The sequence below is a fragment of the Aspergillus terreus genome, genomic scaffold (assembly GCF_000149615.1).
Source record: "Aspergillus terreus NIH2624 scaffold_2 genomic scaffold, whole genome shotgun sequence".
NCBI classification, from domain to species: Eukaryota; Fungi; Ascomycota; class Eurotiomycetes; order Eurotiales; family Aspergillaceae; genus Aspergillus; species Aspergillus terreus.
Genome location: NT_165925.1, coordinates 2,371,243 through 2,387,329, shown reverse-complemented (window position 1 = coordinate 2,387,329; position 16,087 = coordinate 2,371,243). Strand labels below are relative to the sequence as shown.

Genomic DNA, 16,087 nt, shown 5'->3' with positions numbered 1-16,087 from the left:
ACCTAGTAATCAATGATGTAGTGCATTTGATTCTGGTCACTAGAAAATATTAGGAGAATTGCAGACAAAATGACTGACCGACACTGGCCATCATGTACTATCATTCGCCATGTGGTCTGCATTCAGTATAGCTATTCATATGGAACATATTATCCAAAAGTATAAGACCAGCATAGTCTATGGAGATAAAGCAACAGCTAGGTAATTTGTTGGTTTTATCTTCTGTTTACCTAGAATCACAATATCGCATTATCGCCGTGGCGACCAGACGTACCACTTCATTATCCTCCGCTCTGTCATGTTTTATCTTTTTCCAATCCGTGACTGATGTCTCTTTCCTCCACTTAAGCCATGTTTACTGACTAATTCAGTCTCATATCAGCACTACTTAACAAAGGTTGACCTTGTCTTCTTCGGTACCGACTTCCCACTGCCCATTACTTCGCATTATACTGACACTATTTCCTAGAGCCTACCTTATATTCGAGCTGCTTATGATGGCACACAACCAAAACAGAAACGCAAAGGGCCAGAAAATTCCCCGAGCCCGGCGACAGGCTGCTCATCGCCCGAAACGTGACGGATACGCAAACAATCAGCGTCAGGCCCAACAGGCTTCCTCTTTCCCCCGCCGGGCCCAGATTGACCCTCCCAGCCATGAGATAAACATGCGAGTTGGGGTGTTGAACCAACCGGACCTGACTCCGATCCTTCGCGAACAGCCTGGCAGGATCCGGGAACAGTGGATAGAGTACCCCATGCAGACCACGGAGAATGCATCGCCTCTTTTTGTCCCGAAAACCCCAACCTCGGCTTTCAACACACATATCGAGCACATTTCGCAAGAAGCTTCAGACCGTCGCAGAAGCCCTCCGTCCCTCGGTGCTGCCATCCAGCACCTGACTCAGATAGCTCATAACAATGACGACAACGCAAACATCGCAGCTCATCTCGAGGAGAACAGCACTGCCCAGAGAACTTTTGGAGATCACAGTGTTCATGGAGAATCTTGTTCGTGGGTCGATACTGCGGTCACGGTTATCACCCAGGGTTACGAAGACGAAATGGAACATCGGAAGACGATACACATTATGAGGACGTTCATCGACGCAATGCAGATCACTCATAACGCCCTTCTTGTCCGATCTCCTTACCAAAATGCCATTCAGGTTGTGCAGGCGATGATCGAGCAGAATGCGAGTGACCAGGGAGGGAAGGCATTTGTTGAATCCGAGCTTGAGGCAACCTTGCGCAGACTTCAGAACAGTTAGCCCTCTTCCGTCGGTGTTCATGCCCTGACAGTTTTGCGTCTTCACTGGCGGCATTCACTAGTGCCCTATGCTTCGGAGATGTTGTCTTGGGCCAAGTGATCGAAGGAGGGTTGGTGAATTCAGAAGCAAGTGTTTTCGGGGGTCATACATATGCTCTTCTATTCAACGTCGCGCACAAATTCTTTAATGTACAATATGATGGAAATTTGCGGTATGATTTTCTTCGTGAATAAGGATGGATTTTCTGTCAAGTCTTACGGGATATCTTTGGTGGAGGTGATGTTCCAAGCATCAAGATCAGGCTCTTTGAACTCTTTCCAACTATGAAATGTTGGTTTACTGCGATCCTCATCATAGCCCTTCTTTCGCCAGCATATCTGTAACTGGTCAGCAGATTCCATAACTAGGGCTGGAGCTAGACATACCTGCAATCGCCAGATAAAAAGCAATCGCATTGAACCTGATTCGACGATTGTCAGACAGATATCCTGGTGAAGTTTGTATGGTTACGTTCACTAACCTTTTCTTATTCCCGGTAATCTCTCCCATCCACCACTTCAATCGATTGCTCCAATTGATTAGATCCAGGTGGCTCACATCAACCAGAGTCCCTTTGTACCCGTTACTTCCTCCCCAACGACTACTAGCCACGCTGACGAGTCCATCATTGTGGCCCTCAAGACGTTGAAGAATCCGATGGGATAGACGAAAAACGGAATACCAATTTGGCTCCATAGATGCCCCGTATGAAAAGTACCTGCCTGGACTCAGCTGAGAGGCCATTGGTTCTAGCACAGGGTCATACAGACCGGACATCATCAACATCAGGGGTGTTAGGATTGAAGGTATTCTCCATGTAATCACGCGTTAATTGGCCAAATGCACCCGTTTCGACCTTCAGTTGGTCGAGCGCATAATAGACCTGTGCGAGGCGATCGTCTGTAGCCAGGCAGTAAGCTCTCTGTGCATTCAAGGAAAGTAGTTATTGACAGACCGCCAAGCTTATCGAACACGTAATCGGCAACAGAAGATCCTGTATCATTCTCAGCCAATCTTCTTTGAACTGTGTGGCATCATACCTCGATGGGGCGTCGCAATAGTCGTTAAGGATAGCACTTTGAAATCCGTCGGCCTCAATCGGCTAATCATATATCGAGAATCAAGCCCCCTTGGACATTGGATTAACATGAAGATCGTGTCATGGGGGTGCGTTATCTTTCTATATCTCACCCCTGAAACTCTGTGAGTAAAACGCGAGTTACAGAGCATACTCGATGGACATACCATGCTATGTCTGTAATTTTGTTAGATAGGGAGCAAATATCAAATTGAACAAGAGACCTACGCTATGATATTTACGTGCTCTCCCCGAGCCCCGTCAGCAATGTCTTTCGCAAGCTCCTCCGCCCGCATCTCTATCGATGCTGAAGGTGGGACTGTGGCCGTAATAACCTGGACGCCTTTCATTGACAATGCTTCTTTAATCCCGCGCCAATACTGAATGCCAGGTAGATAAGCGCCTCCAAGACGAAGCTCATCAAATCCTAGCAGCCCATGCGCGAGCACGATGGGGTGCTTGGGTGTATCTACAGAGACTCATTAGACAAGCAAGCCAATAATAATTAGGTGGAGTGGAGGTATTAAGCCGTTGTTTTTACTGAGGAAGAATAGTGAAACCAACCGTAGTGCTCTCGTATCACCGCATATTCGTCTTTGATGACTTTCCCTAGGTCTTCTAGACGCGGGTCAAGTGGGCTAAAATCTCGCCGTGCGCGCTGGCTATACTCTCGACGAGGTAGAATAATCGTGCTTCCGTTAAGGCTCCGCCGGCTGCAAAGTCGCGTTGCCGCATGGAGTCCCTGATGGGGTGGAATGTGATTCATAGGACGAAGGGAATAAGGTACAGGATCGCTGAGTCTAGACTGTCGTTCGGTATAGAAATCTCTATGTCAACAACGATCGAGGGATGTTGGAACATGGCACCATGCCCAATGACGCAACTCTAGGGAGGACAGATATGACTAACCCTATTTGGGCTCTACTATACCCTTTCCAGATAAGGCAAGTATACATACCGAGAATCATACAAAATGTCTTCTCTCTGTCTTTTTCATATACTACTATGTTTCCTTTCTAATCACTATCAATCTATGCACTCTAGGTGACAGAGCCTGATATTTTACTTAGGAAGACTAATCACCTTTGTGCTCACTGCCCTCTCGGACGAGCATATACCCATCCAAAAGATCCACCCCACCCTCAAGTCTCGGTTGGACAAAACACGCATGAAAATGCGCTGCAGCTATAGTAAAAGCTTTTATAATTAGCCCTGAGCCCACCCATGTGATGGAAAAGGGGGTGGGATTGTCCATAGCGCGATCATGTTGACCCCACGGGTACGGCGAATCCACCACCAGACTCTTCCAAATGGCATTTACCAGGCAGGTGCGCCCTGTCTGGAAGACCAAATAATGGACCAGATAGAGCGGAAAGGCGATGGATCCCAAGTACTGCGCAGAACGCGAGTTAATCGGTCGCTGCAGCCGAGGCAAGCCGCTAATCGCAAAGACCACGAGGACAGAGATAGCTGGGCCGCAGAAAGGTTGGAAGACCTGACTCTTGTTCGGGGAACTGCAGTTGAAATATGAAAGAGACCAAAATTGTTATTGAGAGCCTATGTGATAGCTCTGCAAGGCGTAGAATTGTATTCTCCAGTGCAGACAGCTCCATTCACATCTCCCGAACCTCACTACAGATCTACAAAGCTTTGTGAGAAGTCCAGCTGCTGCACTTCACAAGCACAGTTCTTTTCTCTGGTTATTCAGCCGGTCGATTATTTGTCTATTAATGCCACTGAGCGCATTCAACTAGGATACCTATCACAGTGATATATTCTGTGCTTATCCACCTACCTATCTACCTATGATGTATCTATATCCCTGGCAATCGCGCTGTAAACGAGCGTAACACTGACATCTGGTTTGTAGGTTGCGCAATTATGCCCTTCACAGTTTGTGAACCCAGGAATCATACTTTAGTGCAGCCGACTGTTCTTTTCGGTAAATCATTCTTGAAATCCACCTGCCCATTTACTAACTCATTGAAGATAAGACCTACTCTGACTGCTGTTTGATCGCTCAGAATAGTGCCAATTAGTGTCCATATGACTTCGTGCTGCTTGCATAGTGGATAATAATGGGTAATAATTTTAGATCAGATCCATCGTGAAGTGTATGGATTCATCATGTAATGGGGAAATGAAATGTGCGTATGTCTCCGATCTCGGAGAGCGACACCGTTGAAGACATTTAGCTTGTCATCATAACCGGGTTAGATAAGACTAGTCTAATATGCCTACAGCCCTGGCCAGGAAGACCAACGCCTTCACGCGTAGAAGAATGCGCCGAAGTCGAAAAGTGAAGAGGACTATATTCACAGCTCAAAACAAAATTCAAACATGTACGTTGCTCCGGAAAAAGTAACCCTCTCTATGCTTTGGTCACAATCTTCTCTGAGGGCTCAGGCTTCACATCAGTCAGCGCATGAATGAGGTCGTCCACGACCTTGCTGCCCTTCTCCTTGCCGGCCTTCTGAATTTCCTGCAGCTTCACCTCGGCTTCCTTGTTTGCGTCTTCCTCGGCCTTCTTGTATCCACTCGAGTGCTAGAGCGGCAGTTTTGTCAGTTTAGGACGAAACATGACTGCGGCGTCGGAGCTCACCTCGGCCTCGAACTTCTTAAACTCCTCCTCCTTCTGCGTTCTGTATTCTTCGATTTCCTTTTGCGCCTCCGACTTGGCGTCTCTTACTCGCTTCGTCCGGTCTGCAGGCAGAGATTAGGGTCCGTCTCTGCTCGGGTGGAAGGGAATCATACATTCTCTAGCTACAGGCGCAGCATGTCAGTATACGCAGATAGAGACTGAAGGAGAACAGGGGGGAACGGACCTTGTTGAACAATCTTCTGAGCCTCTCTCTCGGCCTACCAACAGATTGTCAATTCGTGAACAAGTCCCAGAAGCTAGTACTACCTACATCGAGGAGGGTCTGAATGCCTGCGGAGTTCTGAGCGGACTATAGGACAAGCTGTTAGCACGAGAGGAGGTCGCATAGCTGAACCGGATAGAGCTTTACCATGTTTGCCAGTGAGCCCTCTTAAAAGCGGTGAGGTAGATTCGACGAGGGCGTGAAAGGGACGTAGACAGAAGACAGATAAGGTGGAGTCGTGGAGCTTGTGATGCACCAGCGGCCGTCCCATCTCCGCGACGCCACGAATGATGAATGACCCCCTGGGCGGTCGGGGATTCTGCCGCCCGTCACCGCCGCAGATATGATCATCACCGATGCTCCGATGGGGGATTCCGTATTTGCTCCGGACGTCCTTTGCATTAGGCCAATTTCCCGGTTTCTTCACGGCCCAGCCCATTTTGTTTCCTGTTTCTACTAGCATACAATGTCACGCGCTTCAAAACTGACGTTAGCCGCCACCGGTCTCGGTACAGCGGGTATAATCTACTTTGTCCACTGGGCACAGGAACAAGAGAAAGCGGTAGGTGGACCGATCTGTTGAAAGAGGACTGTGCTAACAAGTGTGCTATTCCCAAATAGTCCATGCACAAAGGCGTCGAGCGAGATATGGAAAAGCAACGGATCCGACAGGAGCGTCAGGCCGAGTTCGAAATGCAGAAGCGCCTCGAAGAAGAATACAGGAAACTTCAGCACGTTTCGCCCAGTGCCGATGGACAAGGAGGCGGAGGAAATCGTCAAACACAAGGTTCATAGCGACTCCGAAACGAATAGTTGCATCCTAGGGTGATTGGCCGTTATGCATACCCTGTGCCTGTAAGACCACAACTTCCCGCTGCGCTTGACATTGACCTGACGATTCATCCAGTCTGTCATAACTCAATCGCCTTGAAAATAGATGATGTTGTGTACGATATACCCGGCATGTACAATATACGATTGATGCATTTGTTATCCTGTTTTTGCCGAAGGAGATGCTGCACCTCCAATCTTTTCGCGGGCCTAGACATCCACCTCGGCGTCGCATGATTATGCATTAATCTACCACAATAGACCCGTATACAGAGTTAGACCATCTCGAATTGCATGCGACCTAGTGCAGTGTCCAACCCCAGGTTGTATCAAGAGCTCAAGGTGAGCGCATCGACGCTATAAGCGTCCAATAGTGTTAGAGGGCAGGGAACCAGGTGACTCTGGTTGAAACCATACGCCTCACCGACTCTTCGAATCGATGCACTTGGACGTAGACAGTGTCCGCAGAAGGTATCGCTGCCAACGAGAGGCATGTAGGTGCTGATGTATGATAGTCACCTGGACACACATAAAAGCAGGCCGGCTATTATCGGAGGCCGGCAGAATTCCGGCCTCTTGGCGCTAAGAAAGCCTATTTACGCTCCGATCCGGAGCTTACAGCCAATCAATGGGCTGGATGTAACGTCAGCAGTCTTGGCGCATGGTGAGATATAAAGCACTCAATAGAAGGATGCCGCAGCGTTCAGCGCAATATTACCGCGAAATTGGGAGTTATAGGGGCATAGCTGAACCTCAATAGTATTATAGACATGTGTCTATTATATGGACATATTTTTCTATGCCCCACTCGCAGATAATAGGGAAAATACGTTAGGGGTGCCGCCATTGCCGTTACCGGATTAGGCATAGCGTGTCCCCGTGATGCTGGTCAGCCCTGACCCGCCAAGGCTCGATATAGATCGCATCTCGATAGCTTCCTGTATACAGATCGAGGAGGAATGGGCCTGGGGATGGCCATTTATCCTCAAGGAGCTTCAATATTTTGCTCGTGGAAGCTACCCGAACTAATCTGATGAAGTTGCATCCAGAAAGCTAGTCTCCACGCGCTTTCTCCATCTCTTTCGTAATGGCGCCTTTGAGGCCGGAATTGATACCGGCCTCACAATGTTATAAGAAGCTCGTCGATTCCCGCCCAATTCCCTCCTTCCATCTGATCACCAAGGAACCAAAAGGCCCCAAATCCTCTTTCTAACTTTTTCTTCTTCCATCACGCCTCACAACCCGGCTTTTATTGCCTTTGTCACTTCTTGATCTCCTTTTGCCTTCCATCCTCCCACGTAGTATTAGACCCCTTCTACCTTTTCCTTATTGCCTTGTTGCACCATGACCCAGACCAAAGCCCCTCCTGCTTCTACTACCACCTTGAAGCGTTTCCCTCACATCCATGATGACCCTGCTCAACTCCCTCGGTCCTTGGACCCCTTCACCATCACCACTTCCACCGGCTTCCTGCCATTCATCATGTCTCCCACCAAGCTGCCCGATGCCTTCCAGCCTCTGATGTCCTTACTTGACCGTCTTCCCGTTGTCAAGGCTGATGGAACCCCAGGCCTCTTGGCTACCTATGAGCTGGGGCCTGCTGTCGAGGCTGAGCTACCCGACCTGACTGCTGAGGTGGATAAGCTGGTCACTGCTGATGGTTCTCCTGACCTCTATGCTGTCACTGCTGTCTTCCGGGATTACTCTTTCCTGGCTTCTTCTTACTTGCTTGAGCCCTGCTGGGAGAACTGGACCAAGAACCCCGAGAATGGATACGGCCTGGGAAGAGACTTCCTTCCTAGGGCCGTGGCTTGTCCCATGTACCGTTGTGCTCAACTGTAAGAAACCCCAACCCTACCCAGCTTCTTTAATGTATACTCATGCTTATTAACTCCCACTCAGCCTGGACATCCCTCCCTTCATGTCTTACGCTGCCGCGTACTCCCTCTTCAACTACACTCTTGAGGATCCTTCCAAGGGCCTGGTCTACTCGAACCTCCGCCTTGTCCGAGCATTTGAACGTGGCCTTGACCCCAAGAGCTCCGAGGCAGGGTTCATCCTCACTCATGTCGACATGGTCAAGGAATCCAACCACCTGATCAGCGGAGCTGTTAAGGTCGTCGACACCCTTGAACTTGGAGGCCCTCGTTCTGATGTGAATGATGGGTTCCGTGAGATCCTCACCGCGATGGAGAAGATTGAAGCTTCCATGGAAGGTATCCAGGCGCCCTTTCTTTCTCATTCCCCTTACATCAACATAAGCTAACACTCCCCAGACATGTGGGCCAACTCTAAGCCCAGTGAATACCTTTCCTTCCGTGTCTTCATCTTCGGAATCACCTCTCAGTCCATGTTCCCGAACGGAGTGGTCTACGACGGTGTCCTAGATAACAAGCCTCTTCATTTCCGTGGCGAGAGTGGAGCCAACGACAGCATGGTAAGGGTGCCCCTCTACATCGAGCTATCTAGTCCCAGCACCCAATCACTAACACATCCCCCAGATTCCTCTTCTGGACCACCTCCTCCAGATCCCCATGCCGTCCACTCCCCTCACCAAGATTTTGCATGAGTTCCGTGCTTATAGGCCTCTTCCTCACCGCGAGTTCCTCGCCCACATGAACTCTAAATCCCAGGAGGTTGGCGTCTTTGACTTCGCGAAGAAAGACACGGAGACCATTATCCTCTTCCTCAAGACCCTGAACCACGTCCGCAGCTTCAGATGGCGACACTGGCTGTTCGCCCGAGAGTACATTATCCGGCGGACTCCTCACCCGACTGCCACCGGCGGTAGTCCAATCGTGACTGTACGTTCTGATTCCCCTCCTCCTTCCCTTGCAGATCGATAATAGGTCTGATGTACTAATGGCGCGTATAGTGGCTGCCTAACCAGCTTTCGGCGGTTATGGATATGATGATTTCCGTCTACGATACCTATCTTGCCCCACAAAAGAGTTCCGGAGACGCCAATGGCTTGACGGGTTACGATGCGACGTACCAGAAACAGGTTGAGCCCATGATGGAGATGGTGCGTGATCAGAGGGAAAAGTTGGCCCGTGAGGTCGAGAGGTGGTGCAAGGAGAGAGGAGTTTGAGGAACAGCGCTATATTTGCTCATCATAAACTTCCAATAGACGATCTCAAATGATTAGAATGGGACATGCTCCGCATACAACTACTTTATTCGTGATGGTTTCATGTATTGATTGGGTTTTATTAAGATCCAGGCGCAAAGATGAGGTGCTCAATGCACCTTCACATCGCCTTCATGCCTTATAAACCATGGGAAAATCCAAATGTCACCACACGCATTAGAAAATCCCTAATTTTAAATGTTTTAGCCAACAGCCGAACAAGTTGGTAAGCTCCGTAGATATCCATAACGCCCCAACAACATGAACAATCATAGACTCAAAAGAACACCCAACCGAAAGAGAACCAACGCTGTAAAATAAAAAATCAAACGAGAACCTCAATCCCATTGGCGCGTCCGTAGGCAATAGCGTCCGCAGAAATATTCTCACAGCCCTTCGCTGAGATACGCTCTACCTGCGCTCCACCAGTCTTTCGCGCATCCGCGAGACTCTTAATTGAGCACCCAGTGATGCCAGTATAGCTCAAGTACAGGCTCTTCAAATCCAAGAGATTCTTAGTGATCGACTCGACCACCGCATCAGTGATACAGGAGATATGAGACACATTCAAGTCCGTAAGCTTGTTTGCGTGCTCACAAAGGAGCTTCGACAACGGTCCCCCCAAGAGTCGAAAACAGCTGTCAACGTGAAGGACCAATAACGGAGATTTGCATTCCAGAAACACGTGGATTGTTGCATTTGTGACCCACGGCACGTCGCTGAGGATCAACGTGTGGAGATTGGGAAGGTTGAATGGAAGCTGGTTGGAAAAGGGGAATTCTTCGGCGCCTGCGCCGCCACGGATGCGAAGGCATTGGAGACTGGATGGAAGGGCAAACTCCTCGCCGATGTACATGCCACTGAGGTCTAAGCGTCGAAGTCGGGGGAGGTCGAAGGGGTTGAAGGTGGGCGGATACGGAATGAAAACATCTGGATTGGAGTCGAGACGGAGCTCTTCGAGGTTGGCGATTGTGCAGGGGAGGGAGGGATCGTCTCGACGAGGGATGTACAATGCAGGCACGTGGTTGGAAGGCCTGGAGGGTTCTACCGTACCGAAGGTGATGCTTCGGAGGTGGGGTAATGTGGAAGGCCATTGTGTTCTGAACTGAGGAGAAGATTTGGTTTTGTGGATCTCGATGCGCTCCAGGAGAGGCAGGGCCTCGAGGAACTTGGCGATGTACTCCTGTGGTATAGGAATGTCATCGGATATCATCAGGCGCTTTAGCCTCTTGGAGTTCTTGTATAGCTCATAGAAATCCTGGCAGGCGAATTGCGCCCAAATCTCTAGGTTTTCTAGTCGAGGACACCTGCTGAAGAATTCGAGGACCCGCTTGGTAGATGGGACGGACAAGTTCTTCACAACAGCGGAAGTGACCATTGCTTTAGATCGGTTGATATAGGCGCGGACAGAAGACCAATGGATTTTTCCCCGCGCACCAGACAGGTCTATACGCATCCATAGCTCTCGCATTGATGAGAGAAACCGGTCCCATTGCTTTGATACCCGCAATATTGCCCTGGAGTCAACGTCAGGACTGTCGTGATGGCGGGAGCGTTGACAACTTACACAATCTGCCTGAAATCGAAGTGTGTTAAGATCATCGTAGCAACTTCCAATGGAAAGACGGTGAATGGATCGTGGCACTTTGCCACTGTCCGCTCTTGGAGCTTATTACGGAGTTGTTCTAGTTGCTGCGCCGATCAGCATGTATCATTCAAGGAGCAAGTCGACGAGGACGATCCTCTACTGCGGATGTACCAACCTTGCGCCGTGGATGATCTGTAGGAAGGCATTTCAAGGCGTATTCGTAGATTTCGAGAGCCTTGTCGTGTTTGCCATCCAAGATCAATGTCTTTGCACAACGCAGGTAACCCTACAGGCCATTAGTACAAGGCGGCGAGCCCTAGCCCATCATTGACCAGTTCTTACTCGTTCATCGTTCTTGTCTTTCTTAATCATCTGTCGCGCATCTCTCAAAGCCTGGTCATGTTGACCGAGCTTTGAGTAAGTGCCAGCGCGGTTGTCAAGCACAGCGAGAACATCGACGTCTTGATATCTCAAAGCCTGTGCAATACACATTTATCAGACTCAGTTTACAGAACATTCACAGTCGAAGGAAAATACCTCCGTAAATGCCTCTATGGCTGCATTGAATTGACCCTGAAGGTATAGTTTCTGGCCCTGCTTTTGCAGGCGAGTAGGGTCTCCACGCGCCAAATCTGCAAGAAAACTCAGTTTTATCAAACCTGGAAGATGTATAGGAAGTGCGAGACGCACCTAAGGAGCCCATAATGCGACAATCTCATCCATGTCCTTTTGTTGGGGCGGGAGTGCACGAAGACGCGTGTGACGCGAAGAGAAAGCGTTGGTAAGCAATTAAACCCATTGCGGCGTTAGTCCACCGGGCAACGGATCTTCCGATTCTGCCGGGTCTGCAGAACTGGTCGCTGCGGCCTACCGGTGCTAGACCGTGTTTACTTTCTTCCCCTTTTGGCATCCCTGCAACCCCGACCACACTACGGTAACCAACGGTCGCCCATCAGTTTTCTCAGACGACAAACCTTCACCCTCACCCAGCTCAGGCGCTCGAGGCAGCTTGCAGGCAAGCCATGGAGCCGGATAATCTGCAGGCAGCATCTACTTACATTAATAATGTGCTCCTCGCCCGAGGTCTGCTGAAGAATGGACGACCGATCGATTTCGCAGAGCCGGAGAACGAAGAGGGTGGCACTGGGGCTACAATGGGGAGAATCATCAACCTGGTGAACGATCTGGTTTTGCGGCGGGATGTACGTTGCTCAACGAATATTTGTTATTGTTCGCCGAGGACTTGGCTGACCATTTACACAGCGCGAGGCAGAACATCGAGAGAATCTAGCAACCACAATCCGCGCGCTACGCACCGAAGATTCCCAGAAGACAGTTGAAATAGTACGTTTCTTTGCGCATTGCTACAATCGATGGAACGTTGCTCAAACTAGTATAGGAGAAACTCAAGGCGAAAGCTTCTGAATTAACCCGCGCGCTGGCCCTTGCCGAGGCTCAAGAACGATCATTGAAATCCAACGTTGCGCACACCGATGCGACCATCAGAGGGCTCAAGGAGCAGGTACAGCGCATGAAAACTACGATACAGCAAGTCCGAGCACAGTGCGCAAATGACATTCGCAAACGTGATTTGGAAATGCAAAGGCTAAAGTCTCACCTGTCCGACCGACAGCGTGGGAAGCGGGAAGGCCTGGGAGTGACAACCATCAATATCAACCCCGCCGTTGACCGAGCATCTAAAGCGAAGTTCTCTTCTGGTGGAGAAGGCCTCCATGATCCAGGCTATAGTCTCAGACAAGAGACCAACGACTTCCTCACCGAACTGTGTCAGAATCTGAGTGATGAGAACGACAGCTTGATTATGCTCGCACGCAACACCGTTCAAACGTTGAAGGACCTCCAGGGCTTGCCCGAGATGGACGATGACGATGAGTATTCCAACGGAACAGTCAGCATTGGAACCCATAAGTCGTCGCACGGGCCTGTGACTGCTCTGCCCGCGTCATGCGAAGAGTTATCGTCTCAGATGGATAGAGTGCTTGAACATCTCAGAAACCTTCTTACCAACCCCTCTTTCGTACCTCTCGAAGAGGTGGAAGTCCGAGACGAGGAAATCAAGAGACTGCGTGAGGGCTGGGAGAAGATGGAGGGTCGCTGGAAGCAGGCGGTCACTCTAATGGATGGCTGGCATAAGCGACTTGCTGATGGCGGAGGCTCTATTCAGGCCGAGGAACTCCGCATGGGAATGACGCTGAACCTTAGCGTTGACTCGGTACGCGATGTGCCGATGGATGAGGGAGACAATATCATGCCATCGCCGATTTTCGAAGACCGCGACGCCGAAGAAGAGGCTGCGGGCCAGGTCAAGCTTGTGGACCAAAACAGAGTTGGTGGCGGCGGACAGGAACTAGGAAAAGGTCAAGCAACATCTGATCGGGCTCTCAAAGAGCGGAGCGACAACATACGGTCCAAACGCTCTCCACGAAAAGTCTCTTTCACATCTGCTCTGCAGGAATGCCCAGATGAGTCTGGCAGAGAGGAGGATGAAACGTTACCTGTTAAAGCTCACCGTTCGGATGCTGTAACACGCAGACCATCAAAGAAGAAGTCCGACGCTAAGTCCGTCCGTCCAAGTCCAGGCGAGCCGAGGACCCGCACAAGGGATACGTCAAAACCCGAGCAGCAACCGAGCACTCAGACTCGCATGAGCGTTCCTCAGAAGCTAGCGGCCGCCGAGAGTGAGGCTCGAGCTGCAGAACAAGCTCGCAAGGAGAGTGAAAGCCGGAAGAGAAGCCGGGCCGCCAAAGCGAGTAGCAAACGAAACCAAGATCGACGGAGGAGCACTCTGACCAGCGACGAGCTTGGAGAGCTGATGGGAATGCCGACAGCTTGAACCATTCCCGTTTGATTCAATCGATTTTTGAAAGATGTCTCTTGATACCCTTGATTCAGCATGTGTATATACCTGGTGCTTTGTTTCTGGATATTGGCAGATGCGATGATGACATAGCGTGATACCTCCTGCTCATAATAACATTAATGATAATTGCGCCAACAGTAACTCCGTAAGGACGTTCAATCTTTGGCATAATCGGGGTATAGGCAGGTTGTCTAGCGTGAAGTACTTCGTCCCATAATTTCATCAAGCATCGCAGTATGCCTTCCAAGCAATTCCAGCCTGCCAAAATATACAATCTGCCGTTTACCGAATACCGCAACCATGTGGCTCGTAGGGTTTTGCTTTTCGCTCGGTAGGCTTCGTCGCATGGAAGAGGGAATATCTCCGCAACCTCGGCAATTCCTGATTCGGACCGCAGGCGAATCTCCGCATTTCCATTTAACGCTCTGCGCCTCCACATACATCCAGCGTGTTGTTCTTTATCACTCGATAGTTGAGCCGTTTGACTGTACCAATTGTCACTATCCAGACATACCATCCACCTGGCAAGGAGGAGGGCAGTCCAACAAACCAGAGTCTGCACCAGTAAACGCATTAACGACCTGATCATGGCTCCGACATCGCCAGACACATATCAAGGCTGGGTGGCCCACGACGCGACCAGCCCACTGACATTCACAACTTTCCACCCTAAACCCTTCACCGACATCGACGTCGAAGTGCGCGTCTCCCACTGCGGCATCTGCGGCACGGACATCCACACTCTCCGCTCCGGCTGGGGTCCCTCCGACTACCCCTGCGTCGTGGGCCACGAGATCGTCGGCACGGTCGTGCGCATCGGCAGCAGCGTGCCGACGCTGGCATCGTCAGCCGCGTCGCGCGAGATCCGCGTCGGCGACCGCGTCGGCGTCGGCGCGCAGAGCATGTCCTGTCTCAAAGCGGACTGCGAAGCCTGCGCGGACGGCGAGGAGAGCTACTGCCCGCGCATCGTGGGCACGTACAACAGCCGCTACGCAGACAAGAGCAAGTCGTACGGCGGCTTTGCGACGCTCTGGCGGGGCCCCGCGCACTTTGTGTTCAAGATCCCCGATGCGCTGCCGTCGGCCGAGGCGGCGCCGCTGCTGTGCGGCGGAGTGACGGTCTTTGCGCCGCTGCGCAAATACGGCGCGGGGAAGGGCAAGTCGGTAGGCATCGTGGGCATCGGTGGCCTCGGACACATGGGGGTGTTGCTGGCCAAGGCGCTCGAGTGTGACCGGGTCGTGGCTATTTCGCGGACGTCGAGTAAGCGCAAGGATGCAGTGGAGGGGCTCGGGGCGGATGCGTTCATCGCGACGGACGAAGATAAGAACTGGGCGCGTACGCACTCGCGCTCCCTGGACTTGATCATCTGCACGGTGTCGTCGCAGAAGATGCCCTTGTCTGGGTACTTGCGGCTGCTGAAGAAGGATGGCGTGTTTGTGCAGGTTGGCGCGCCGGAGGAGCCGTTGCCGCCGCTGCGGGCGTTCTCGCTGATTCAGAAGGGCGTCAAGTTGACGGGCTCCAACATTGGGTCTCCGGAGGATATCAGGCAGATGCTTAAGCTCGCGGCGGAGAAGCGGGTGCTGCCGTGGATTCAGAAACGGCCCATGGAGGACGTCAATGCTGCGCTGGCGGATATGCATGAGGGTAAGGCGCGGTATCGGTATGTGTTGTGCAACCACGAGGGGACGCAGGCAAAACTGTGATGTCTCTACAGGATAGCAGGATAATGGCTACCTAGGTCGGGGCCAATGTATCTGAACGTGGATGGCGACAGCCAGTCTGGTCTACAAGTGCCCCATGCTCGATTTAACCGAAAGCAGCATTCTAGAATCACACTTAGTACGAGCAATGGACTAATTCCTCCAGTGTAGTCCCGGATATTCGTCCAAGAATAGAACTAGGCTGCCCTGAATCGACCCCTAATGCATAGCTGGGGAGATAAACATCTATCGCCACTACCACGGTCTCGCACTAACCGTACAAGGCAGATAATACGAATACCCGCTAAATAAGAATGCGTCCTGCGGGTGCTTAACTACGGGTGGACTTCGGCTTGTGTCCCACTGGGTCCAGGGCTTGTCTTTCCCTGATCCGGTAACTAGTACGAGATATACGACATCAACAGGATCAACACGTTGAGAATGAAGAAGGCGGCTGGATTGCAAAATCTGTCCAAAAGAGAAGTTCTTTTTATAAAAGGGTCCATTGGACCTCCTCTAGTCTGCATATCGACTCCTTTGTACAAGCATCGTGCACCCTAATACCCATATACCCTATCTCTCCTCAACTACTACATTCCACGCATCACGATGGCCAACTCAAGTTTCAGCGGCTGGGTGCCCTACAAGTATGACCCGTCTATGGCTGCTGCCGTTATATTCATCATACTCTTCGGCGTGGCCACA

General features: G+C 50.9%; 7 protein-coding genes across 7 annotated transcripts; 4 read left to right on the top strand and 3 right to left on the bottom strand.

Annotated features, from left to right (window-relative positions):
• Positions 1-497: 497 nt before the first annotated feature.
• Positions 498-1,271, top strand: ATEG_01832 (uncharacterized protein; the record flags this gene model as incomplete). Its single annotated transcript, XM_001209197.1, has 1 exon — positions 498-1,271. One exon carries the CDS (start codon positions 498-500, stop codon positions 1,269-1,271), a length of 774 nt encoding a protein of 257 aa, XP_001209197.1.
• Positions 1,272-1,525: 254 nt separating this feature from the next.
• Positions 1,526-3,558, bottom strand: ATEG_01831 (triglyceride lipase; the record flags this gene model as incomplete). Its single annotated transcript, XM_001209196.1, has 9 exons — positions 1,526-1,648; positions 1,697-1,759; positions 2,077-2,232; positions 2,556-2,565; positions 2,617-2,857; positions 2,953-3,188; positions 3,298-3,312; positions 3,347-3,372; positions 3,484-3,558. The coding sequence occupies 9 exons, from the start codon at positions 3,556-3,558 to the stop codon at positions 1,526-1,528; spliced, it is 945 nt and encodes a 314-aa protein (XP_001209196.1).
• A 1,201-nt stretch (positions 3,559-4,759) lies between these two features.
• On the bottom strand, positions 4,760-5,402 carry ATEG_01830 (uncharacterized protein; the record flags this gene model as incomplete). The annotated part of the gene is made up of 5 exons (XM_001209195.1): positions 4,760-4,933; positions 4,991-5,091; positions 5,214-5,247; positions 5,301-5,339; positions 5,400-5,402. 5 exons carry the CDS (start codon positions 5,400-5,402, stop codon positions 4,760-4,762), a joined length of 351 nt encoding a protein of 116 aa, XP_001209195.1.
• A 2,025-nt stretch (positions 5,403-7,427) lies between these two features.
• On the top strand, positions 7,428-9,174 carry ATEG_01829 (indoleamine 2,3-dioxygenase family protein; the record flags this gene model as incomplete). The annotated part of the gene is made up of 5 exons (XM_001209194.1): positions 7,428-7,921; positions 7,986-8,299; positions 8,360-8,520; positions 8,585-8,887; positions 8,959-9,174. 5 exons carry the CDS (start codon positions 7,428-7,430, stop codon positions 9,172-9,174), a joined length of 1,488 nt encoding a protein of 495 aa, XP_001209194.1.
• A 364-nt stretch (positions 9,175-9,538) lies between these two features.
• Positions 9,539-11,504, bottom strand: ATEG_01828 (Leucine Rich Repeat domain protein; the record flags this gene model as incomplete). Its single annotated transcript, XM_001209193.1, has 6 exons — positions 9,539-10,730; positions 10,781-10,905; positions 10,977-11,087; positions 11,144-11,278; positions 11,339-11,433; positions 11,492-11,504. The coding sequence occupies 6 exons, from the start codon at positions 11,502-11,504 to the stop codon at positions 9,539-9,541; spliced, it is 1,671 nt and encodes a 556-aa protein (XP_001209193.1).
• A 319-nt stretch (positions 11,505-11,823) lies between these two features.
• Positions 11,824-13,655, top strand: ATEG_01827 (uncharacterized protein; the record flags this gene model as incomplete). Its single annotated transcript, XM_001209192.1, has 3 exons — positions 11,824-12,003; positions 12,065-12,145; positions 12,201-13,655. 3 exons carry the CDS (start codon positions 11,824-11,826, stop codon positions 13,653-13,655), a joined length of 1,716 nt encoding a protein of 571 aa, XP_001209192.1.
• A 614-nt stretch (positions 13,656-14,269) lies between these two features.
• On the top strand, positions 14,270-15,593 carry ATEG_01826 (NAD(P)-dependent alcohol dehydrogenase; the record flags this gene model as incomplete). The annotated part of the gene is made up of 2 exons (XM_001209191.1): positions 14,270-15,342; positions 15,554-15,593. 2 exons carry the CDS (start codon positions 14,270-14,272, stop codon positions 15,591-15,593), a joined length of 1,113 nt encoding a protein of 370 aa, XP_001209191.1.
• Between the last annotated feature and the right edge of the window lie 494 nt (positions 15,594-16,087).